At 39.3% G+C, this 27,024-nt stretch overlaps 1 protein-coding gene across 3 annotated transcripts in view; it reads right to left on the bottom strand.

Annotated features, from left to right (window-relative positions):
* cckbrb (cholecystokinin B receptor b) overlaps positions 1 to 27,024 on the bottom strand; it is a 79,490-nt gene that overhangs the window by 36,871 nt on the left and 15,595 nt on the right. Inside the window, exon 1 of one of the 3 annotated variants that reach the window (XM_062069038.1) lies at positions 3,317 to 3,434. The exons of the other annotated variants lie outside the window; for them this stretch is intronic. Coding sequence (XP_061925022.1) covers positions 3,317 to 3,353 — 37 coding nt within the window. The 5' untranslated portion in view covers positions 3,354 to 3,434. Of the gene's footprint in view, positions 1 to 3,316; positions 3,435 to 27,024 lie in introns of those variants that run through there. 3 annotated transcript variants of the gene reach the window in all.

Raw genomic sequence — 27,024 nt, forward strand, 5'->3', positions numbered from 1 at the left:
ATGATACAACTGCATTTTGTTCAGGAGAAAACACACAGAAGCTAATACAAATAATAACAGAAGAAATGAACAAATTAAAAAGATGGTTTGACAAAAACAGACAATCTTTGAATCTCAGTTAAGACTAAAATATTGCTATTTGGTAACAGTAAAAGGGAAAGTCAAACACAAATACAGATAGACGGTGTAAATATTGAAAGGGTAAAAGAAAACTAATTTTTGTGTGTAATAATAGATGATAAAATGAATTGTAAAAAACATAAAGTAGCAAAAAACATGTCAATAATGAAAAAAGCAAAACATTTTCTAGACAAAAAACACTTCATAATCTCTACTGCTCGCTAGTGTTACCATATCTGAGTTATTGTGTAGAAATATGGGGAAACAACTACAAATGTGCGCTTCATTCACTAACTGTGCTACAAAAAAATATCAATTAGAATAATACATAATGTTGGATATAGAGAACATACAAACCCTTTATTTATGAAATTACAAATATTGAAATTCAACGATTTGGTGCATTTGCAAACAGCTAAAATTATGTACAAAGCAAACTATAACTTGCTACCCAAGAATGTACAACAATTCTTCTCAACAAAAGAGGAGAAATATAACCTTAGAGGAAAATCTAATTTAAAACATGTGCATGCTTGTACAACACTTAAAACCTTTAGTATATCAGTATGTGGAATTAGACAACTCACTTGTTTTAATGCTACGCTCAAGCTGCTTGACCATTGAGTCAATTAAGCCGCGAAAAAGAAAAATGGACGCGACGCCATATTAGGGTTGTACGGTATACCGGTATTAGTATAGTACCGTGATACTAATGAATCATATTCGGTACCATACCGCCTCTGAAAAGTACCTGTATCATCCCCGCAGGACGAGGAATAGCTAAACATGCTTCACTACACACCGTAGCTCACCGGCGTCAAAATGTAAACAAACGCCATTGGTGGATCTACACCTGACATCCACTGTAATGATACCAAGTACAGTAGCGTATATAGTCAATACTACTATGATTATGTCGATATTTTTTGGCATCACAACATCTTATGTTTTTTTAAAATGTACATTATTTTTATGAACTCAGGAAATATGTCCCTGGACATATGAGGACTTTGAATATGACCAATATATTTGTATTGATCTTTTATCCTGCGCTACAATGAGCTAATGCAACAAAATAAAATTCAAATTTTAATGACAATAAAAGGAAGTCTGTCTATAATATATATATATATATATATATATATATATATATATATATATATATATATATATATATATATATATATATATATATATATATATATATATATATATATATATGATCCTGTAACTACTTGGTATCGGATCGATACCCAAATTTGTGGTATCATCCAAAACTAATGTAAAGTATCAAACTACATAAGAATAAGTGATTATTACTTTTTAAGAGAAGTGTAGTTTGTTAAAAGCGAAAGTAAGCAGATATTAACAGTAAATGAACAAGTAGATTAATAATTCATTTTCTACCACTTGTCCTTAATTATTTTGACAAAATAATATAATGATAAATGACACAATATGTTACTGCATATGTCAGCAGCTAAATTAGGAGCCTTTGTTTGTTTACGTACTAATAAAAGACAAGTTGTCTTTTATGTTCACTATTTTATTCAAGGACAAACTTGCAATAAGAAACATATGTTTAATGAACTGTAAGATTTTTTTGTTGAAATAAAGCCAATAATTTTTTGTGGTCTCCTTTATTTAGAAAAGTACAGAAAAAGTACCAAAAAGTATCGAAATAATTTTAAGAAACCAGTACCAACACTACGTCATATGCAACCCAGCAATAAGGATCTGCAGTGCTTTTCTAATTTATTTGATAATTTGAGTTTACAATGGTTAACTATAATAACTACACATTATGAAAATATCTTCCCGTGGTCTTTGAAATAATTATAACAATAATCATTTTATGAATACTTTGCCCTTTTTTCTGGCTTGAGCTCTTTCCCATGAAAAGGTGTGAGCACATTCTGGCCCTGTTGTCAAAGAGAGCTGCAGTCTTCATCAATCACCTTCTTCCAACTAACACCGCCGTACTTTCTAGGTTTAGGAAAATGAACCCCCTGACTAGAGTTACAGCATTGACGATATTTGGGCCTCGTTAAATAGCGACTGTATCCTCAATCAAACCGTAGGAATATTTTTTATTAGATTCAGATGATTTACATTGCCAGAGGCCATACAAATTCACATTGTACAATGCAATGCAACCGTTGCGTGCAGCCATTAGAACAGGGGTGTCAAACTCATTTTAGCTCAGATGTATTTACAATGGTAAAATCATGGCATGATAACTTAAAAATAAAGACAACTCCAGGTTGTTTTCTTTTTTTTACTTTGGCCAGAAATAGAACAAGCACATTCTGGAAACATACAAATCACAAATAATCCTCTGGACAAAACACTTCATGTTTGTTGAAAATTCTGAGGAAATTGGTGCAGCTTCAAAAACACCATGAGCTTAGACCTCGTCTCAGTGTATCCACAAAGCCAGGATTAAACTTTAAGTCACAGTCTTTCTGGGATTGAACAAAAAACACAACATGTAAACTCTTCAAGGTATCAAATACCTCCTTTGTCATGTCCACGTATCAATCCAGTGCTAACTCAAAAAAACGTAAGAAACAGAGGTAAAAACTATTCAAAAGGGTTAAGTTCACCTTTATCGTGTTTGACAGACATTTTGGGGCAACGAGGGTGCCAAATGACGATGTGTTCGAAGCAGAAGACATAAAACGACACGTTTTAAGTTTCATGTGGGTCGAGGAGGAGGAGTTACAGTCCCACTTTACTGCTTATTTACCGTTTGCTTGCCTAACAGAATTGCTATTGTGACATCCAGTGGACACATTTAGAACAGCAGTTTATCTCGTAAAAAAAAAAAAAAGAAAAAAAAAGCAGCTCATTTTAATACTTGACAAACTTATCTCGGATAAAACCTGTTTGCGGGCCGTAGGTTTGACACCCCTGCATTAGAAGCTTCACTGGATCATATCCAGTAAAGTCCTTATTATCTACTTTCACTGTTATCATCGCCCCCTGCTTGCATACTACATTTGTTTTTTTCCCAGCGGTTTACCAAACTACAGCTGCATTGTGGGGATTAAAAGCACCCATGTGCACCCATCTGCAATGAGGAGGATGTGAGCCCAAATCCTCCCGCAAAATTTAAAGCAGTGCGCGACCAAACCTATTCAAGCCTGAATACACAAAAAACAAACCGCAGTTTCTCATTTCCACCCTTTCTTACCTGCATCTCTGGAGACTTCTATGGATTTGTCCTCCATGCTTTATTTCTAAGTCGATTCCTCGCCTCTCTCCTCCGCCATTCATTAAAAGAAAGTAAAAGAACTTTGTGCAAAAGTCCACCCTTTCAACGAGAACGTCGTATTTGTTAAGATCGGGAGGTAATTACGACATTATTGATTCATTCCTGCTCGGGAGCTGATTTGTCCGTTCGAAATTGTTCCCTCAGGGCGGAAGCAGCCACTCACATATACTCAATAATAACCACATTTCTTGACTTGGCCGCGTGGGATGCAAATATGTGAAACGCGCAGATGGCGGGCGTTTATAATCTGAGCTGCACAGCTTGCTTATCAAAAAGCATCCAGTTGCAGGTCAAGCTAGAAGAACACAGATACTCCTGTACCACAGGACTCACAGGAGCGGCCCGTGTATTTGATTTTTTTTTTAAAAGTTGAATGATGACGCGTCAGTACGCAGAGTTTAATGCACCCAGTCTGCAATGTTGTTACTGCGGGCTTTGTGATGGATTGAGTCTGTCGGACTCTACAACAATAGTCTCCCCATCGAGCACCGGCATCTGTTCCAAATACTATAAAGCATTGCCTCTTCTTGACTCTCAGATAAATAGGACGATAAAGAAATAAGTGTAATAGAGCTGGGCATAACAATTACCAAAAATAAACATTGATTATACATAACTTGTCCTATGAAAGTGACTTTGAAACAATGTCGCAGAATACAGTCGTTGAATTTGTAAATTGAGACAACGTTCTCTAACGTTGGATCGATAATGGCTTTTTTGCCGATATCCGATATTCCGATATTGTCCAACTCTTAATTACCGATTTAGATATCAACCGATACCGATATATACAGTCGTGGAATTAACACATTATTATGCCTCATTTTGTTGTGATGCACCGCTGGATGCATTGAATAATGTAACAAGCTTTCCCAAAATTAATCAACTGAAGTTATGGAAAAAAAATGGCAACTTGGCACTGCCATATTTATCATTGAAGTCACAAAGTGCATTATTTTTTTTTAACATGCCTCAAAACAGCAGCTTAGAATTTGGGATATGCTTTCCCTGAGAGACCAAGAGGATGTTTGAGGTGGGCGGTGTTGAGGTGTGTGTGTGTGTCCCGGAAGAGTTAGTGCTGCAAGGGGTTCTGGGTATTTGTTCTGTTGTGTTTATGTTGTGTTACGGTGCGGATGTTCTCCCGAAATGTGTTTGTCATTCTTGTTTGGTGTGGGTTCACAGTGTGGCGCATATTTGTAACAGTGTTAAAGTTGTTTATACGCCCACCTTCAGTGTGACCTGTATGGCTGTTGACCAAGTATGCTTTGCATTCACTTGTGTGTGTGTGTGTGTTAAAAGCTGTAGATATTATGTGATTGGGCCAGCACGCAAAGGTAGTGCCTTTAAGGCACGCCCCCAATATTGTTGTCTGGGTGGAAATCGGGAGAAATTCGTGAGAATGGTTGCCCCGGGAGATTTTCGGGAGGGGCACTGAAATTCGGGGATCTCCCGGGAAAATCAGGAGGGTTGGCAAGTATGACTGGGAGACGCAACTGCTCTGTACTTCTCCCTACGCCCGTGTACCACTCCGTACAGCGGCGTTTTAAAAAGTCATACATTTTACTTTTTGAAACCGATTTCCGATATTACATTTTAAAGCATTTATCGGCCGATATTATCGGACATCTCTAGTTGGATCCATGTTGTTTGTTGGGAAATGACCAAAATTAAATGGCCAACTCAACGTTGGCATGTTGTTTCAGTCAATCAATCAATCAAAGTTTATTTATATAGCCCTAAATCACGAGTGTCTCAAAGGGCTGTACAAGCCACAACAACGGCTCAGATCCCACATCAGGGCAAGAAAAAACTCAACTCGATGGGATACAATGAGAAACCTTGGAGGGGACCGCAGATGTGGGGACCCTCCCCCCCTGGGCGACAGGTGCAATAGACGTCAAGTGGATCTAGATCATAGTGTGAGAGTCCAGTCCATAGTGGGGCCAGCAGGGGATCGTCTTGGGTGGAGACAAGTCAGCAGCGCAGAGACGTCCCCAACTGATGCACAGATGAGTGGTGCACCCCGGGTCCGGAGCAGAAAAGAGACGGCAGATCAACTGATCTAAAAGGGGGGTCTATTTTAAAGGCTGAAGTATACAAATGAGTTTTAAGATGGGACTTAAATGCTTCTACTGTTTCAACAATTTGTTTGAGTCACTCAACTTCAGGACCTGATTCAACTCGACGTTGTTTCAATGTCTTGTGCCTGCCGGGATATGAATTCAGGTTAATTAAGGCTGATTGTGTGGAATTGAGTGTTAATTATTGATGTCTCGAAGCAATTGAGACAATATGGAATACAGTAGGCGCGCTGTTTTTCCAAGATGGCGCCCCTGTAGTGGCTGCTGGTTGCAGGAGCTCTACGCTCTTTTCTATCCTCCTTTTGTGTTACTGATGTTTTCCTCTTGTTTTCGGTTTTTGGTTTGGGCCCTTTCGGGACTGCGAAACAAGGGATGGCACTTTTGCTGTGCTTTTTTGGCAACTTTTGAATCTGACTCGGGGGAGTCTTTGGCCATTGCCATGTTTTTGCACTGAAGACCAGCTGCTTGGCTCTCTGCGACACGCGTCCACGAGGAGAGACCGGAGAAGATGCGGGGCTGCAGATCCAGCGTTGAGCATGGGGATGAACAAACTTCACGTAGCTGAATGAGCATGTATTGGACACTTTGGTCTCCCTGGATGGATTCTCGCTCATACACTCTGACCGGACATTGGTGGGGGGCTAGTGGGCAGCCTAGGACGGAGTTGGCTCTCTTGGTTGCTTTGTTAGGTCTGTCCCTATCTTTGACCGTGCAGCCCGCCACCCCAGCAGACGATAGCGTGGAGCACTGCAGAGGCCGCCGTGGTGTATGCGGGTGTTGAAATTGTATTTTTGTTTTGTTGTTTGGTGTAATTGTACGTGCACAATATGTATTATTTATTTCCAATTTTTTGGTTTTTCGTTGTGTTTTACTTTTTGTAGCTGTATGTAGAAATTACTTCGCTGAATTGGCAGCTGGTTGTGTCAGCTCGTTTGTATGTCCTTTGTGTTCTTTAATGTTTCCTTCTCATTTTCATGTGTTTTACCTTGTTTTTTGTGGACATTTTGTATCTGCACTGCAATCACATAACTTCCCCATTGTGGGATGAATAAAGCCCATCCCGTAGCCTTAATCCAGCCTAGAGTTTAGCATACACCTATGCTTTGATGTAACGCTCAATACAATACTGGCATGGAAATAGTAGTTCAGAAAGTTCAGAAAAGGATTTTCACATGCAATAAACAATAGTTATTTTTCTGTGTCCAAGCAGTACATGTCAACAAAGCCTTTAATATTTCACTCCAAAGACAAGATATGGGCCATTGCATCGAATCGGTACCATCGGCGTCCCCAGGAAATAAAATGTATAACAGCACCATATTTTTGAAGGTGACCTTTGATTCTTTTATTCTGTATTGGATATGCTTTGGTGTAAATTGTGCTCCAGAGTCCCATCTGTAACCTACTTTCTGAGTATGTCTGACAACCCTTCATGCCCCACACTCTCAGAACAGAATGTCTCTTTTAAAAATGTTCAAAAAATGACATTTTGAGACAGTTACAACAGGCAAATTGGCAGTGATTTAGTCAAATGGCCCACATACAGTGGTGGTCAAAAGTTTACATACACTTGTAAAGAACATAATGTCATGGCTGTCTTGAGTTTCCAATAGTTTCTGCAACTCTTATTTTTTTGTGATAGAGTGATTGGAGCACATACTTGTTGGACACAAAAAACATTCATGAAGTTTGGTTCTTTTATGAATTTATTATGGGTCTACTGAAAATGTGAGCAAATCTGCTGGGTCAAAAGTATACATACAGCAATGTTAATATTTGGTTACATGTCCCTTGGCAAGTTTCACTGCAATAAGGCGCTTTTGGTAGCCATCCACAAGCTTCTGGCAAGCTTCTGGTTGAATTTTTGACCACTCCTCTTGACAAAATTGGTGCAATTCAGCTAAATGTGTTGGTTTTCTGACATGGACTTGTTTCTTCAGCATTGTTCACACATTTAAGTTTGGGAAGGCCATTCTAAAACCTTAATTCTAATACTACCACCACCATGCTTGATGGTAGGCCTGGTGTTCCTGGGATTAAATGCCTCACCTTTTCTCCTCTAAACCTATTGCTGGGTATTGTGGCCAAACAGCTCAATTTTTGTTTCATCTGACCACAGAACTTTCCTCCAGAAGGTCTTATCTTTGTCCATGTGATCAGCAGCAAACTTTAGCCAAGCTTTAAGGTGTCGCTTCTGGAGCAAGGGCTTCCTTATTGCAAGGTAGCCTCACAGGCCATGGCGATGCAAAACACGCTTGACTGTGGACACTGACACCTGTGTTCCAGCAGCTTCCAATTCATTGCAGACTTGCTTTTTGGTGGTTCTCGGTTGACTCTTGATCATCCTGACAAATGTTCTCTCAGCAGCAGGTGATAGCTTGCGTTTTCTTCCTGATCGTGGCAGTGACAAAACTGTGCCATGCACTTCACATTTACGAACAATTGTCCGCACAGTTGCGCTTGGGACCTTAAGCTCTCTTGAAGTCATAAAAGAACCAAACTTCATGAATGTCTTTTGTGACCAACAAGTATGTGTTCCAATCACTCTATCACAAAAAAATAAGAGTTGTAGAAATTATTGGAAATTCAAGACAGCCATGACATTATGTTCTTTACAAGTGTATGTAAACTTTTGACCACGTCTGTATACTCCTGATACCCAGTGTCCTCTGCAGTGGACTATTTGATTTGGTCTTTTTCTTTCGTCAGAGACACACATTTCAGAAATCAACAAATGTCTACTACAGAGGACACTGGTTCTCAGGAGGATGTATGTGAAAAGACGCACAATAATGTGTATTTCCTACAGTCACACAGGTGTTCTTAATGCATGATCAAAGATCAGGTTTCATTAAAGGTAACATTTTTTAATTATTTGATCCTCGTTTCCTGTGGGGAAAAACGATTGATTTAATTACAATGGATTGTTTTGCATCTCAGCGGTTCCACTGTGATGTTAATTAGTGAATTACCATCTTTATAAAGGCAGGATTGTTAATACGGCTCTTTTTTTGATGTCATTAGATTGAATATATTGGGTACCAGTGTGCAGAGAGAACAGCGGGGTTCTCTGCTGTTATGAAAACAAGTAGATAAATGGCAGTCCATAAAAAAGGTGGTGGATTTTTTTTTTTGGTATCAGCAGTATGAAAATGTGCTGGCAGGTGATTGGATAGAAGAGATGTCCTCTCTTTAGGCTCTCGCTATCTTTCTGCCATGTTGAACAAAATATGCTGCCCGGGCTTCTGCCTAATCGAAGCCAATTAGCTTCCCCGTGTGCTGGCTGGCTGTAGGGGAAAACACTGATAACTCTTAGCACATTTACATTAGAATTAGTTTGGAAAGTAAAATATTTTCACACGCAGCTCAGTCTCAAATATATTTGCAGGGATGGTATAAAACTGTTGTTTTCACCCGTACAATTGCTGCGTTCACCAGCACATGTGTGATAAACATTGTTTTATCATATAATGTTGGTAACTACTAGAATTGTACGGTATACCGATATTAGCATAGTACCGCGATACTAATGAATTATATTCTGTACTATACTGCCTCTGAAAACTGCCACCATCCCAACCCACCACATTTTAACAGAAGTGTAGATAGAACATGTTAAAAGAGAAAGTAAGCAGATATTAACAGTAAATGAACAAGTAGATTAATAATTAATTTTCTACCACTTGTCCTTAATAATGTTGACAAAATAACAGAATGGAAAACGACACCATATGTTACTGCATACGTCAGCAGCTAAATTAGGAGCCTTTGTTTGCTTACTTACTAATAAAAGACAAGTTGTCTTTTATGTTCACTATTTTATTTAAGGACAAACTTGCAATAAGAAACATATGTTTAATGTACCCTAAGATTTGTTGTTAAAATAAAGCCAATAACGCAGATTTTTGTGGTCCCCTTTATTTAGAAAAGTATCGAAATAATTTTGGTACCGGTACCAAAATATTGGTATCAGGACAACACTACACCATACTGAAGCGGAATGAGTCTAACGCCAACCAATAATTTTTAAATAATATCTTAAATTTGAATTCATTAATAATTTATTCATGAAAATAATAATAATGTTTGACAGAGAAGCCTCCTATAGGAGATACCATTGTATCATTACCAGTGTTATTACATTACTTCATTAATCTACTGTAGTTGTAAGTCGTACATTTTGTTGTATTCTTTTTATACATTATTTCTTGTCTAAGTGTTTTTTTCTTTTTAAAAGGCATGTTACATGCTAAAATTGTGCCGTTTAGAGGGGGAAAGCACAGATTAAATCGATTTCAAATCATTTTAATGGGCGGCGTTGATTTGAGATACAAGTGTTTTGAGGTATGATCTCCGTCACAGAACCAATTAAGCTCGTAAGTTGGGGTAATAATTAATATGTTGTTGTTGCTCTGAAATGTTGTTGGCTCCAAATAAGATATAGTTTATCACAAAGTATTAAGATAATATAAGAATATTTTGCATTTAGATTTTCCCTTTTCTTTCTCTTCATCTGTTTTTGTAGACGGCAGCACGGTGGTTCAGGGGTTAGTGCTGGTGCCTCAGAATGAGAAGGTCTTGGGTTTGATCCCCGGGGTCTTTCTGTGTAGAGTTTGCATGTTCTCCCCGTGACTGGGTGGGTTCCCTCCGGGTACTCCGGCTTCCTCCCACCTCCAAAGACATGCACCTGTGGATAGGTTGATTGGCAACACTAAATTGGCCCTAGTGTGTGAATGTCCTCTATCTGAGTTGGCCCTGTCATGACTTGTCCAGGGTGTATCCCGCCTTCCGCCTGAATGCAGCTGGGATAGGCTCCAGCCACCCCCCGAAAATGGATGGATGTTTTTATAGACCTTACCGGGCCTGTGGAGGGCTCGGAGCCTGGAGTCACCCCTGAAACCGTTCTAGCAAATTGGCCCTCATAAGTGGTGTGCTGCCTTTGATTGGTGGGGATCGTTGCGTGGATCTCTGATCTTCTTGTTGTTATTCGATGCCTTTATACTCCTGACTGCTTGCTCCTCTCGCTCTCCCTTGTTTGTTTTTCTAGTTTCTTTATGTTGTATATTTTATGTCTGGCCTTGAGTCATGTTTTTTCTTGCCTATTTCCAATCAGTGTTGTTTCTCTTTTTGTTTTATATAACGTCATACCCAGCCTTTGCGTCTCCTTTGTTGTACTCTGTATTATTTCAAGCTTTGGGCTTTGCTTTCTGTTGTAACTTTTTGCATTTTCGCCTGTAACAGACTCCCACTTTTTGCTTTTTTGCCTGTAACAGACTCCCACACATGAAGATAAGTAAATCAGGCAATGAGCAGTTTTAATAGTGTGTGGTGTGCTATGATAATATCAGCACAGCACAACACACACATAATGACTCTGTCACTCCGCCGATGTAGACTCTAATTATCCAATTTCAAACTCTTAGTGAACAAACTTGATCCAACAAAATCGAAGATGTCGACATGTCCTGAAAGTTTCATGAAATTAAGACCATACGTTTTTGAGTTATTTTGCTAACTAACGACAGACACACAAACCACAGGCACCGATTACATTACCTCCTGATGGAGGAAATAAAAGCTAGTTCTCTTAACGGTTAGCATTAGGTTCACTCGGATATTTCCTATCGTTCTCTCAATAAGAAATAAACAAGTTGTCCCCCACATGATTGCTGTTCTGTACAAATAGAACATTTTAGAAACGCCTCAACTGCGTTCAACTAATCAGCGTTTGACAGCACAGTCCACCCCTCAAAGGTTCCTGGGTAACTTTCCAGAGTACCTACTAGGGTTGTACGGTATACAATCAATCAAAAACTGTACTATACTCTGTTTGAAAAGTACTGGTTCCCGGGCATGATCACCGCCTACAGCAAGCTGGCACCCTGAATGTAAACAAATGCCATGGCTGGATCTACACCTGACATCCACTGTAATGATACCAAGTACAATAGCGTATCTAGTCTATAGTACTATTACATCGATATTTTTTATTGTCACAAAATATTTTTTGCTTTTTTTAAAATTCATATTATGTTTATAAACTCCGGAAATTCGTCCCTGGACACATTAGGACTTTGAATATGACCAATGTATGATCCTGTAACTACTTGGTATCGGATTGATACATACATTTGTGGTATCATCCAAAACTAATGTAAAGTATCCAAACAACAGACTAAAGAGGGATTATTACATTTTAACAGAAGTGTAGATAGAACATGTTAAAAGAGAATGTAAGCAGATATTAACACGTGGATTAACAATCCATTTTTACAGCTTGTCCCTCATAATTTTGACAAAATATAATGAGAAATGACACAATATGTTACTGCATACGTCAGCAGCTAAATTAGGAGCCTTTGTTTGCTTACTTACTAATAAAAGACAAGTTGTCTAGTATGTTCACTATTTTATTCAAGGTCAAAATTGTTCTTTGATTGCAATAACAAACATATGTTTAATGTACCGTAAGATTTTTTTTGTTAAAATAAAGCCAATAATGCCATTTTTTGTGGTTCCCCTTATTTAGAAAAGTACCGAAAAGTATCAAAATACATTTTGGTACCGGTACTAAAGTATTGGTACCGGGACAACACTAGTACCTATAGTAGTGGTCAGTTTCCACTGGTAGAAACCTTCTTACAAAGGTAATTTTTGGTGGAAACACAGGGGGTTATTTTGATTTAAATGGCAAAGATCCTGAAAAGTTACAGTTAATGTACCACTGATAGTCACACAAATACCCTCTGCATTTGACTTGTTCCACCCCCTGGGAGGTGAGGGGAGCAGTGAGCAGCAGGGGTGGCCGCGCTCGGGAATCATTTTGGTGATTTAACCCCCAATTCCAACCCTTGATGCTGAGTGCCAAGCAGGGAGGTATTGGGTCCCATTTTTATAGTCTTTGGTATGACTCGGCCGGGGTTTGAACTCACGACCTACCGATCTCAGGGCCGACACTCTAACCACGAGGCCACTGAGAAGTTTTAAAATGTCCCTTAAGTCATGTACTAATCTAATCAACCATGCATCTTGGGTTATTGCCTAGAAAAAGTAGATTACAAATATGTTGTATTATGGTTATATTGCAGAGGTGGGACCAAGTCATTGCTTTGCAAGTCACAAGTAAGTCTCAAGTCTTTGCCCTCAAGTCTCGAGTCAAGTCCCGAGTCAAGACAGGCAAGTCCTGAGTCAAGTCCAAAGTCAAGACTGGAAAGTCTCAAGTCAAGTCCCAAGTCCTGCATTTTGAATTTCGAGTCCTTTCAAGTCCATCTAACCACAGACTAATATATTTACACAGATTGTGTATGCTTTTAAAATGCTGTATTTATTTATTAAAACAAGTGCATTTGAAATTGCAGGAAAAAAAATAGTGCTGACATTGCACTTCATAAGAGCACTATTATCCAGTCATTTTAAACATTTAACTCATTCCTTTACAGAATAAACACATTTGAAAAAACAAGTGCAACTGTACTTATTTGCACAAAAGTGTTAACATTGTATTTCCATGGCATATTGCATTGTAACTAGTTCCACAGCAGTTTCTATCCTGTTCTTACCTTATCTCATTGATCTCATCTCATACTGAATGTGTGTTGATGTGTGCGTACATATGAAAAACATAACAAAAACATGAACAAAACAATGAACAGAGTTGTACTTTTTAGATGTCAGGGCCCTATGCAATATGTACACATATTCTTAATATAGTATACATTTTAACTGACCTTTATTTGACTATGTTTGTGTTTTTGTAGGTGGCTAAAATACGCGGTGCTGCTGATCGCCGTCTAACGTTACGTTACTGTGTGTGATACATTGACTAACGTAACGTTATGTATAGGTACCTCATGCAACCCTGCTTGAAAAAAATCACTTGACAAAAAGTATGAATAAGGTAGCGAACTGCAGTGGACGCAACATATTGCCGTGTTTGCAATGATGTTATAACCATAGACATCTTATAAGTAGACGCAGCATTGGCTGCTGTGACACGAGCAATTTGGCCGCCATCTTGAAGTGGTGATGAGGAGCCGGCGAGCAGCCTAAACTGACAGTTGACAGGTAGAAAACAAAGATGGCGTTCAGCGTTTTCCTACTCAAATGAGCGGACTGTTGAAAATAGGAATCGGGTGATTACTTTTCACAAGTAAGATTTAACATTAATGTACTATTGGTTGTATTTTATGAAAATAATATTACCACAGAGTTGAGAAGGAGCAAAGATCTTTAATATTTGTATGTGAAAATCACAAATAAATCTTCTGGGGGAGGATGACCCCCCTACATGGGTTTGGTTTACAAACTTTCAGCCCCACCTAAAACAAAATTCACTAGCCGCCACTGATTATGATGCATTCTCATTTAAGGCAAAATATAAGACAATACTTTCTTAACAGTATAATTGTAACCAGGAATAAGTCTTCAAGTAACAATATTCAAATACTAACATTGTTGGGTAAGACAGCATTTGGTTTTATTCTGAATCCAGTGAAACAGATTGGTGGTTTTAGCTGATATAAAGACTTACAGGTGTTTATATATGTTTATGTTGAAGTATTTGGCAGACGCTTTTATCCAAAGCGACATACATAAAAAAATACATATAAAACAATGACTGTAAACATGATCATTTAAGGGAAGAATGTAATACAAAATATCAATACAAAGTGTCAAGACAGAATAAACTCTCTGCTGCTGCAGCAACAGAGATACAGTCTATAAGATATATAGATATCTAATGTATTCATACATTGTTTATGTAGGATATACACATGTATATATAACCTAATCATATTGTTTCTTCAATTTAAAAATAGCTGACCGTTTTTTCCCCCTTCTCCGGGATTATATTCCCAGTTTTGATCTTGGACGTCTGGTCACTTATAGCGTATAAGAATATTATATTACTGTTAAGCAAACTATGAATAATAAAACACGCCAAAACATGTGTCCTTTATCATAGCTACACATCAACAACAAAAAAGCGCGTGAAAATCAGTGGTATTCAGTGAGGTAAGATGAATTAAATGTGCTGACAGTTCATTGCTCCTGCCAAATAAATTGCACTAGTGGAGCGGATCACCACTCCAAGATGGCGGCCCCGCGTCTCGTCTGCGCCAGTAGGCAGTAGCGCTCAATGCTGCGTACCCTTATAAGATGTCTATGGTTATAACGTTAGCAGTGAGTTTACAGCCTCACTGATTTAACTACACAGCAAATAAAAGTCACGTTACTTAGCCAATAAACGTTAGCTTACATTCAAAACTTACCCTTAATTTGTGCATCTTTAAATGTCGAACGAAGTTGGAAGTTGTTACGTCTCCGTCTAAAATATTCGAACTGCATGATTTGCATAGGGCAATTCGTTTTTTGTTGACCAAGTCGTAGTTTTAATACCCGAACGAAATTAACTTTGGCATAATTGTTTCTCACTGCCGCATTGTTATACAATTCTTCTTCATTGGTTGTCCTGCAATTTGATTGGATGAGAGCTGTGTGATGAAAACAGCGTAGATCTAATTTGATTGGCTCTTGTACTGAGAGCACACCAGCTGACAGGAACAACACGCTGATAGACACAGACGAAGAAAATGAAAAATACGGAGCGGCGCGCTCCCAAATAACTTTTTAATCTTTGGGTTTTGGGGAAAGTAGCAAGTCATGTCAAGTCAAAAGGCTCAAGTCCAAGTGAAGTCACAAGTCTTTGATGTTAAAGTCTAAGTCGAGTTGCAAGTCTCTTTACATTTTGTCAAGTCGAGTCCAAAGTCATCAAATTCATGACTCGAGTCTGACTCGAGTCCAAGTCATGTGACTCGAGTCCACACCTCTGTTATATTGTACCCTAAATATTGTCTGTATCATCACAGGTTTGAATGCTTTATTAAAACGGCTCATTTTGCAATGGATCCTATCTGTCTATTTACAGTACATTCAAGGTACCCTCCTATGTAACCATCATATACAGTACTAGTGAAAACAATAAATCAGTTAGTCATATCATTTAAAGAGAAGAGGCACCCAAACGATTGCTTTTAAAACTCAAGAGTTTTCATGAGATCTGGAAGGATAAATCTTCCTCATGAACATGATACCACCTCTGCCCGGCTCCCAGCAAGTTGTGTGCACCCACCGATTCAGCCTGAAGCGCTGCCAACTGTCGGTCAGTCAGCTGCAGACGTGGGAAGCATTTTCTTTTTCTTCAGAGAATAGGCAAACCTACAGTTTCTCTTAAAATGTGTCTGTAATGTTTGCACTGCAGCTCACACAGCTATGCGAGTGTAGCAGTTTGAGTATGTTCGGATGCCTCAAAGTGTTGGTGCAAGGATGATGTCATATGAGAGCGACTGTTGTGTCCTTGGCGGGAACCTCTGCTGTTGAGTAAAATAAAACGCCGTAATCTCGCTCGCTCCGAACGAGTACACATTAATGTGTTTTTGTTCTATAAAAGAGTGCTTTAAACGCCCTACACCTCAGACGCTACTCCTTATTACGTTTTTTATCTGATATGTGGCATCTGATACATTGGACGACTTACAGTGTGTTAGTGTTGTCCCGATACCAATATTTGGTACCAGTACCGGTACCAAAATTATTTTGACACTTTTCGGTACCTTTCGATACTTTTGTAAATAAAGGGGACCTCAAAAAAATGCTTTATTTTAACAAAAAATCTTAGGGTGCATTAAACATATGTTTCTTATTGCAAGTTTGTCCTTCAATAAAATAATAAACATATTAGACAACTTGTCTTTTAGTAGTAAGTAAACAAACAAAGGCTCCTAATTTAGTTTGCTGACAAATACATTAGGGCTGCAACAACTAATCAAATGGACATTCACAGTGACTTTTATCTCCACGACAATACATCGGCGAAGCACTTTAGCTACAGAGCTAACGTGATAGCATGGGTCTTAACTGCAGATAGAAACAAAAGAAATAAACCCCTGACTGGAAGGATAGACAGAAAATCAACAATACTATTAAACCATGTACATGTAACTACACGGTTAATGCTTTCCAGCCTGGCGAAGTTTAACAATGCTGTTGCTAATGACGCCATTGAAGCTAACTTAGCAACGGGACCTCACAGAGCTATGCTAAAAACATTAGCTATCCACCTACGCCAGCCAGCCCTCATCTGCTCATCAACACCCGTGCTCACCTGCGTTCCAGCGATCGACGGAGCGACGAAGGACTTCACCCGATCATCAATGCGGTCGGCGGCTAGCGTTGGATAGCGCGTCTGCTATCCAAGTCAAAGTCGTCCTGGTTGTGTTGCTGCAGCCAGCCGCTAATACACCGATCCCACCTACAGCTTTCTTCTTTGCAGTCTTCATTGTTCATTAAACAAATTGCAAAAGATTCACTAACACAGATGTCCAGAATACTGTGGAATTTTGCGATGAAAACCAAGCTTTTTGTATTGGATACAATGTGTCCGAATTCTTCCGTTTCAACGATTGACCTCATGCGCATACGTCATCATTAGGGTTGGGTATCGAGTATCGAGTATCGATTGGAACCGGGACTAACGTTCCGATTCTCCCGGAATCGTTCAAAAGTTTAAATTTTGATTCCTATTTTCGATACCCAGTCCGCCGACCGGAAAAAAATATGTCCCCCGAACCGGAAGAAGAAGCCGCTGAACACCAACGAAGAAGCGCCCACCGCCGGAAGTGTTAGCATAGCCGAGCGAGTCGGTCAAGCTCAAGCATGGATAGCGGGCGTCGGCGGTCGAAAGTGTGGCTTTACTTTACAAAAAAAAAATGAAATAACCGCGAAATAACAGAGCTCCATGTCCATCAAGAAACGAGTGGAGAGAGAGCTGCAGATGTACCAGGACGTTCCACCGATACTTATGTCTGACGACCCTGCTGCATGGTGGTGGTCCGCTGGAACCAACAAAAGACTTATCCTTTGCTGTCAGATCGCGCTTTCTCCTATTTATGCGTTCAAGCTTCTTCCACACCCAGCGAACGTGTATTTTCCACAGCAGGAGACACTATCTGTCCAGAACGCTCACGCATCCTGCCTGAGAAGGCGGATATGGTCATTTTCCTAAACAAGAACTGTCTCTGATTTTATACTGTACCTGCTGCTAATCTGGACTGGCTTTTGCAAGTTGTTTCTTATTGTTTATTTGCTTTTCTGCACCAGGTTAGCCCATCAGTGGGAGCACGGTAACATTTTTAAGTACCTGCAGCATCATACACTTGTGTGTGTAAAGGTGTTTTCATGAGGTTTCCTGCAGCATCATACACTAATGTGTAAAGGTGTTTTCATGAGGTTTCCTGCAGCATCATACACTTATGTGTAAAGGTGTTTTCATGAGGTTTCCTGCAGCATCATACACTTGTGTGTGTAAATGTGTTTTCATGAGGTTTTCAAAAATAAAGCTCTCTTGAGGAAAGTGTACCCCTGGGAAAATGTATTCATAATTTATAATATTTATATTCAAGTTCATAGATTTCATATTTATATTCTAGTTGAAAACAGCCCTGTGAGGAATTTATAGTAAAGTTCATAAAAAGTTAATAGAATTAAAATTGATGGAGAATGTCAGACTATTTAATTCAGAAAGACTGTAGGTTAGCTAGCTCATTTAAAATATCCTAAACTTTTTTTTTACCCTGCCTCTTAAAAGAATCGGAATCGAGAATCGCCAGGAATCGGAATCGAAACAAAGAATCGGAATCGGAATCGTTCAAATTCAAACGATACCCAACCCTAGTCATCATACATAGACGTTTTCAACCGGAAGTTTTGCAGGAAATTTAAAATTGCACTTTATAAGTTAACCCGGCCATATTGGCATGTGTTGCAATGTTAATATTTCATCATTGATATATAAACCGACTACGTGGTCGGTAGTAGTGGGTTTCAGTAGGCCTTTAATGACCCCATCATTTCCAACGACATCAAAATCCAATGTATTATCCAAGTCGAGATTAAAAAATGGAGGCACATGCTTTTATTAGACGTGCAGTTAATTGGTGGCTCAGTCAATAATAATAATAGGGTTCATGGCCTGGCCATGAATATTTAACATTTCTCATTCAACAAATCTGACATTTTATGGGCTATGAATTATTCCCTTCCTTGCCTGTGTGTAATATGTATGCAGCACGACACTTTCTATTGCAGCTGTGTGGCTGTACCTATCAAGGAAGAAAAAAAAATCCCACCCTTCCTGCGGTAAGTCTGACGTATTGGTAAATGTCAACGCAAGTGTCTTATCCAGCACCGCAAATGTCACCTCAGCCGTGTCACTAAGCTCAACTGCATCCCGCAACCGTTAATAGAGAGGGCTGGAAACCTCTTCCAAAGGACAGATTGTCGAACAAAGACCCCTCTGCACTTCCTTCTAATAGAAACACAAGCAAAATCCAATGAGACCCAATGCAGTAGTTTTATCAGAAATCCTCCCTTTACAGAAATAATAATGCTTAATAATTTAACAACATGTTTATTGGTTTGATTCCAGAGCGCAGAGCCCTTGGGCGCTCCCACATTGTTTGTTTTTTATAGCGGATGAGTTTTCTGCAGTAAGTTCTTTTGGTGAGAAAGAAGGCGTGACAGGGGTTTTAGAATGGATTCCGTTTCCACTGAACCATCTTGGCTCCCAAAAGATTGGTTTTCATTGCATTGAACGCTAATGCAAAGTCTAGAAGGAGAGCTCAGGGGCCGTACTTATCAAGCTTCTTAGAATTACTCCTAAGAAGTCTGCTAAGAGTTGACTTAAGAGTAAATAAATTCTTTGCTGAAAGCTGCACTTAAAAGTTAGTTATCAAGTGTCTTACTCACACTTTCAGCGAAGTGTAGGACTGAATCTTAAGTGTCACACTCAGAGCTGAATTACGACATTACTATGTGCCGTAAACGGAATTTTAGGTGACGTCATTTCTGTGTCCATAGAAATGACCAATCACGGAAGGGAATCCGTTGTCTAAGAATAAAGAAATATCTTGGAAATATTTAAGTGGACAATGGGAGTGTATATTTTGACAATAAACTACAAAATAATACAAAACAAACTAGTCCCCGCCGGCACTCACGCTACCGCTCCCTCTCTTCTCTCGCCCACACACTCACTGACGTCACTCACCTCACGGCCAGACACATACGCTACTGTCATAACATTTTCTTTCCAATTCATTAATTAGGCAACTAATTTGAAACTGGTGTGGGTGGCTCTATATATACGAGCCCACTGCAGACACATGCAGAAATCAACAAGGAATCGAAAAGTATTAAATCTGTGACAAAAATAATATCCGCTCTGTCTAAACGATACCGTTTGATCAGCTGCTCGTCATCAAAAAAAAAAAAACATTGTTCCGTTCCCTGAACGTTCGCGCACGTCTCCCTCGCCTCAGTGCCATCCCCTGCTGGCAACTCCTAACCACTTAAGACACCTCTGAAGGTCTCTTAAAAATCGTGGAGAGTAGGAGTGATTCTTAGACTTAAGAACGTTGATAAAAAGCTTTTATTCTTAAGTTTGAGAGTAGGACTAAATTTCGCAAATTCTCAGGACTTAAGTGTAAAATGGCACTCTAAGAAGCTTGATAAGTACGGCCCCAGGTCTATGTATTTAGTTCGTCTAAATGTTTAGTAATAAGGTGGACCCGGCTGCACTCGTGTCTGACTATCATCACTTCATAACACAACAGTGTATTAGTACCTTTCTGACTTTGGGGCTTTTTTTTTTCGAGTCGTTCTGTTTATTTCTGTGGCGTGAGCTAATGCAAAGTATTAACGTAGAGGTGTCCCAATCTGATATTGATAACGGTCTGATATCAGCAACAACAACAAAAAACACGTATCAGATAATATCGGCTTGCATCTGAAATCTCCGATGTAAGCTCTGATTCTAGCAGTCATGAGTCTAGCAGTTACAAAAGGTGAACATGGTAGGCTGCTAAGAGCTAGCAGGTACACAACAGCTAAGCACACAATAGCACACAAGCTGGGCATACGTAATAAATGTCGTTATTACAAAATTGCATCTGAAACATGACATTTGTTAGTATAAACAAGTATTGAATAATTACGGTTGCATAATAAGGACTTTCATATAAAAAGTCAATGCAGAAGTGTATATGAAAGTATCTGTGTCCACATAATTCAACTTTCGGCTTCATGACCTTAATGTAATAAATGAATGTGACCTCCAGATACTGCCAAAAAACACTCCACTTCAAAAGCATAAATCTTTCATACAGTTAGTTTTTCAGACCTACCATTATTCTCTGAGTTATTTCACTTGAACAAGCCCTTTTTAACATTCCACACTACAAAATGCTAAAAGTATGTATGATTTGTGCTGACATAGTATCGGATTAATATCGGTATCGGTCAATACTTAAGGCTCTGTCACGCCAAATTTCTTCCCTCTACAAAAACCTTCCCTGCCCCGTTTACTTCCGGGGCTGCGTCCAATAAAATCACAAAGTTGCCGGGGGTCCTTAACCTGCACGCGACTGTCCTGTTTCGCGCCTGTACAAAAAAAAAACGATAATCGATTTCTTCAGATTCCAGCAGCTGTCAAAGACGAAGTATCCTTCCAGCGACGGGCAGTCAATGCCGAAGTGCTATCGATCGCTGTCAATGACGTAAGAGGAAACATGACCAAGGAAGTAAATGGGGGAGGGAAGGTTTTTGTAGAGGGAAGAAATTTGACGTGACAGCTCCAATATCAGTGTCATATCAGAAGTGGAAAAGCCAGTAGAAAAAACTGCATTTAGTTTAGATAATAATGAGTCATTTATTGGAATATGGGATTCATTATTTAAATTTGATTTAACTATAAATGAAGCTAAAATATAACTTATTTTATATTTGTGGAAAATAATGTTGTCAGTTTATGAGATGTGATGTAAGTGTAAGCCACTGTGACACTATTGTTAATTTTTGTAATGTTTTTATTTTTTTTATAAATAGCTGTGATGATAATGTCAAAGAGGGATTTCTAATCACTGTTATGTTGGAATTCCTATTAATATTGATACTGTGGTTGATATTATTCATTTTTGTTTGACTACTTTTGGATTGCTTTGTGTCATGTTTGTGTCTCCTCAATTGCTCTGTTGATTGCTATTCTGAATGTTGCTGGGCCGGGTTTGGTCTCGGAATTGGAATGGTGTTATTGTTTATTATTTTGTTGGATTGATTAATAAAAAAAGAAAAAAAAAGAAGTGGAAAAGTTGTATTGGGGCACCTCTGGGATTTACCATGTTGTTTGTTAGACATTTTAGGGCATTGACTGGATCACTGTTCAGGTGGTCTTGAAGGACGATTCGCCTCCAATCCGAGCAAGCTTCATAGGTTCACGTTCAAAGACCAGAAAGGACAACCTGAACAGTCTAGAATGGAGGGTACTCCTAATAGGATTCTACTTGCTGTCTGCATATACAATAGAGTTCTTTAGATGCCAAGGTTGAAGTTATTCATAGGAGAGTCTGTCATCTAATGAACTTCATATTGCTTTGTGGTGTAGGGTGGATTTGATGGCCCTCCTGAAACCCAGTCTCAAGCTTTTATTATGTTGATCTTAAATTGGATGAGGAGGCATTGGCGAGGGTGCGCTTTATGCCCTCTGAACGAGTCGGGAGTTAGGGATTGGTTGTCGAACGTTTTACTCTACTGTGAATTCCTTAAAACGTCTACCAAGAGTCATTCCTGCAATCAAGTGAAACTTAAGGTGTTGGCTTGAAACGTGTATCAAAGACACATGGGGTTGGTTGTCGCTCAAGATGAGCCTGATCTACTAAAGGTTTGTGTGTATTATTAACTTCGTAATAGTGATGTCCGATAATGGCTTTTTTGCCGATATCCGATATTCCGATATTGTCCAACTCTTAATTACCGATTCCGATATCAACCAATACCGATATATACAGTCGTGGAATTAGCACATTATTATGCCTAATTTTGTTGTGATGCCCCGCTGGATGCATTAAACAATGCAACAAGGTTTTTCAAAATAAATCAACTCAAGTTATGGAAAAAAATGCCAACATGGCACTGCCATATTTATTATTGAAGTCACTTAGTGCATTATTTGTTTTAACATGCCTCAAAACAGCAGCTTGGAATTTGGGACATGCTCTCCCTGAGAGAGCATGAGGAGGTTGAGGTGGGCGGGATTGGGGCGGCAGGGTTGAAGCGGGGGTGTATATTGTAGCGTCCCGGAAGAGTTAGTGCTGCAAGGGGTTCTGGGTATTTGTTCTGTTGTGTTTATGTTGTGTTACGGTGCGGATGTTCTCCCGAAATGTGTTTGTCATTCTTGTTTGGTGTGGGTTCACAGTGTGGCGCATATTTGTAACAGTGTGAAAGTTGTTTATACGGACACCCTCAGTGTGACCTGTATGGCTGTTGACCAAATATGCTCGGCATTCTTTTGTGTGTGTGAAAAGCCGTAGATATTATGTGACTGGACCGGCACGCAAAGGCAGTGCCTTTAAGGTTTATTGGCGCTCTGTACTTTTCCCTACGTCCGTGTACCACTTCGTACAGCGGCGTTTTAAAAAGTTATAAATTTTACTTTTTGAAACCGATATCGATAATTTCCGATGTTACATTTTAAAGCATTTATCGGCCGATAATATCGGCAGTCCGATATTACCAGACATCTCTACTTCGTAGTGCATGCAAAACTGATCTACTAAGCTTGTGCGCAGAGGATTGTGTCTCTTTAATGAGCAAAACAAATATTTAGCTCACACAATGTGATGTACTGAGCGTAAAACTATTCTGCAGCATATCCCGAAATTGAACATGCAATTATAGTTTGTACACACTGTTTTGAACTTTTTCAGATCTCAGTAGATCAGTCCTTATGTGGTTTTGTCAACACCAACTTTTCTTACGTGTGGGTACCTGCCTTTGTGTATTTGGGATCTGAATAAGTCCCGAAAATTTTAAATCAAACCATGGAGCCATAGCGTGGATATTTATAAAACAATCTTGCAACAATAGTGACGTATTTTGCCATAATTACGTCAGCGGTTATCTCCATATATGGTAAAGTTTTACCCAAAGAGCTTTGCGCGAGTCTACCATTTTATTCAGTTGTAGTTTGAAGTTGGAGTCAATAGGTTACTTATTTTTCTCTATCCTCTTTTTGTGGGCCAGACTGCCCAAACACACACATGCACGCTAAGACCCCCCACTGTTGCCATTTCTAATTAAAAGCAGTGTATATTTTTATAACCTATATCTGTCATTAGATTCGCTATGGCTGACGGAGTGGGGACGCAGTCGAAGGGAGCTTGGCCTGGAAGAGGGCTTCGGCACGTAAAAAAGACAGCCCACAAAACGGCGCAGACAGTCAGAAAGCGACTTGAAAATGGTCTCTGAAACAAAATATGTTATGTAGACCAGTGGTCCCCAACCACCGGGCCGCGGCCGTATAGGGCCGCGCAAGAAATTTAAAAAAAAAATTTTTAAATATTGTTTTTTTTTTTTTTAAATCAACATAAAAAACACAGTATATACATTATATATCAATATAGATCAATACAGTCTGCAGGGATACAGTCCGTAAGCACACATGATTGTATTTCTTTATGAAAAAAATAATAATAATAATAATAAAAATAAATCCACCCCCCGCTCCCCCCGGTCCGTGGGACAAATTTTCAAGTGTTGACCGGTCCCCAGCTACAAAAAGGTTGGGGACCACTGATGTAGACCATAAGGAAGTGTTTTAAATCAAATCATAATATGACCCCTTTTAAGATGTTTTTGTTTTGGCAGAATTAAATTTAAAAGTTGAATTGCAAGTTGGCAAGTACATAACTTTAGACATCTTAGGCCAGACGACTGTATACGGTCGTGGTCAAAAGTTGACATACACTTGTAAAGAACATAATGTCATGGCTGTCTTGAGTTTCCAATAATTTCTACAACTCTTATTTTTTTGTGATAGAGTGATTGAAGGACATACTTGTTGGTCACAAACAACATTCATGAAGTTTGGTTCTTTTATGAATTTAGTATGGGTCTACTGAAAATGTGACCAAATCTGCTGGGTCAAAAGTATACATACAGCAATGTTAAAGGCCTACTGAAATGAATTTTTTTAATTTAAACGGGGATAGCAGATATATTCTATGTGTCATACTTGATCATTTCGCGATATTGCCATATTTTTGCTGAAAGGATTTAGTATAGAACAACGACGATAAAGATTGCAACTTTTGGGATCTGATAAAAAAAAAGGCTTGCCCCTACCGGAAGTAGCGTGACGTAGTCAGTTGAACATATACGCAAAGTTCCCTATTGTTTACAATGATGGCCGCATGAAGTGAGAGAGATTCGGACCGAGAAAGCGACAATTTCCCCATTAATTTGAGCGAGGATGAAAGATTTGTGGATGAGTAAAGTGCAAGTGAAGGACTAGTGGGGAGTTGAAGCTATTCAGATAGGGAAGATGCTGTGAGAGCCGGGGGTGACCTGATATTCAGCTGGGAATGACTACAACAGTAAATAAACACAAGACATATATATACTCTATTAGCCACAACATAACCAGGCTTATATTTAATATGCCACAAATTAATCCTGCATAAAAACACCTACGTGTTTGTTATGCTAGCTCCTATGCTAGCTCCTAGCTCCATAGAACACGCCAATACAATTCAAACACCTGATCAACACACACAATCACTCAGCCCAAAAGACCGTTCACCTAACCCAAGGTTCATAAAGCTTATATATTTTTAAAAAGTTACGTACGTGACGCGCACGTACGGTCAAGCTATCAAATGTTTAGCAGCCAAGGCTGCATACTCACGGTACCTGGTATTCAGCTGGGAATGACTACAACAGTAAATAAACACAAGACATATATTTACTCTATTAGCCACAACACAACCAGGCTTATATTTAATATGACACAAATTAATCCTGCATAAAAACGCCTACGTCTTTGTTATGCTAACTCCTAGCTCCTATGCAAGCTCCTAGCTCCATAGAACACGCCAATACAATTCAAACACCTGATCAACACACACAATCACTCAGCCCAAAAGACCGTTCACCTAACCCAAGGTTCATAAAGCTTATATATTTTTAAAAAGTTACGTACATACGCAAAAAAAAGTTGCGCACATACGGTCAAGCGATCAAATGTTTAGAAGCCAAAGCTGCATACTCACAGTAGCACGTCTGCGTCTTTGTCATCCAAATCAAAGTAATCCTGGTAAGAGTCTGTGTTGTCCCAGTTCTCTACAGGCGTCTGTGTATCGAAGTCAAAAGTCCTCCTGGTTAGAGTCTCTGTTATCCGAGTTCTTCCATCTTGACTGCATCTTTCGGGAATGTAAACAAAGAAGCGCCGGCTGTGTACTGTTGTTGCTGACTTCGTTCGAAAAATACGTCCATTTCGCACCGACAACTTTCTTCTTTGCTTGCTCAGCTTCTTTCTCCATAATGCAATGAACATGATTGCAACAGATTCACGAACACAGATGTCCAGAATACTGTGGAATTATGAAATGAAAACAGAGCTTTTTCGTATTGGCTTCAATGTGGAAGGCATACCCGTGTTCCCCGGGCTACGTCACGCGCATACGTCATCCTCAGAGGCGTTTCGAACTGGAAGTTTAGCTGCAAATTTAAAATGTCACTTTATAAGTTAACCCGGCCGTATTGGCATGTGTTATAATGTTAAGATTTCATCATTGATATATAAACTATCAGACTGCGTGGTCGGTAGTAGTGGCTTTCAGTAGGCCTTTAATATTTGGTTACATGTCCCTTGGCAAGTTTCACTGCAATAAGGCGCTTTTGGTAGCCATCCACAAGCTTCTGGTTGAATTGTTGACCACTCCTCTTGACAAAATTGGTGCAGTTCAGCTAAATTTGTTGGTTTTCTGACATGGACTTGTTTCATCAGCATTGTCCACACGTTTAAGTTAGGACTTTGGGAAGGCCATTTTAAAACTTTAATTCTAGCCTGATTTAGCCATTCCTTTACCACTTTTGACATGTGTTTGGGGTCATTGTCCAGTTGGAACACCCAACTGCTGTCATGTCTGTGTTGATCATGTTTTCGTTTGGCCATGTGCTGTTTTTTTTTTTTGGACGCTTTTTAGTTCCTGGTTGTGCACTCTTGCTTGTTTTCTTTCCATGACTACTCATTAGTTTCACCTGTCTCTCGTTTTGTACTCGTGCACCTGTCACTAATCATGTCGGTATTATTTAAGCTTTCAGTTGCCAGGCAGTCTGCCTGGCGACATTAACTCTGTTACCCTTGCTACTGTGGACTTCTGCTACCCATGTACCCATGCTACCATAGTTCATGCTGATCGTTTCATGTCACAGTAAGTGTTTTGTGTTTCTTTCCCATAGTCTGCCTAAGTGCCAGTTTTTGTTTCATTAGTTAAGTTTGTTCTCCGCCATTGTGCGCGCTTTTTGTTTGCTCCTTTTTTTTGTAGTTTAAAATAAATATGTATATACCTTCAAGCCATGACTGGTCTGGTCCGATTGCATTCCGGTGAAAACCATCCACGCAGCCAGCTGAGAAATAGTTCAAGTGTTGAC

The sequence above is a fragment of the Entelurus aequoreus genome, linkage group LG14, assembly GCF_033978785.1.
Source record: "Entelurus aequoreus isolate RoL-2023_Sb linkage group LG14, RoL_Eaeq_v1.1, whole genome shotgun sequence".
In the NCBI taxonomy this organism is placed as follows: domain Eukaryota; kingdom Metazoa; phylum Chordata; class Actinopteri; order Syngnathiformes; family Syngnathidae; genus Entelurus; species Entelurus aequoreus.